This window comes from Plasmodium gaboni, assembly GCF_001602025.1.
Source record: "Plasmodium gaboni strain SY75 chromosome Unknown, whole genome shotgun sequence".
Classification (NCBI taxonomy): Eukaryota; Apicomplexa; class Aconoidasida; order Haemosporida; family Plasmodiidae; genus Plasmodium; species Plasmodium gaboni.
The window spans coordinates 1-344 of NW_017385578.1; the positions used below are offsets into that span (position 1 = coordinate 1).

At 29.7% G+C, this 344-nt stretch overlaps 1 protein-coding gene across 1 annotated transcript; it reads right to left on the reverse strand.

The window, feature by feature from the left end:
- On the reverse strand, positions 1-344 carry PGSY75_0042700 (putative EMP1-like protein; the record flags this gene model as incomplete). The annotated part of the gene is made up of 1 exon (XM_018783543.1): positions 1-344. A coding segment is annotated over one exon (344 nt), but the record flags the coding sequence as incomplete, so codon positions are not given.

The following is a 344-nucleotide window of genomic DNA, read 5'->3' on the forward strand; positions in this document are numbered from 1 at the left end:
AGTTGTTTTATATATATCTGTTCCTAATACCAAATCTCTAAAATCACTATAAGTATAAAACATTTGTCTTTTAAAATCTTCAGGAATTTTTCCATCTTGTTTTAATTCATCATCTAGGCTTCTACCGTTTTTATTATTGTTATCTTTTTTGTATTTATCCCATAACCAATGTGTTTCTAATGAAACAGATTTCAACAATGCTGTTTTCAAATCATCTTCCGTTTTATTATCACTCAATTCTTTTAAATAATTAATGCATAAAGTTTGTCTTCTTGGAGGCATGCACTCACCATTTCCAGAAACTACAGATTTCGGTCCGTCACCACAATCCCAAGGTTTTTTTG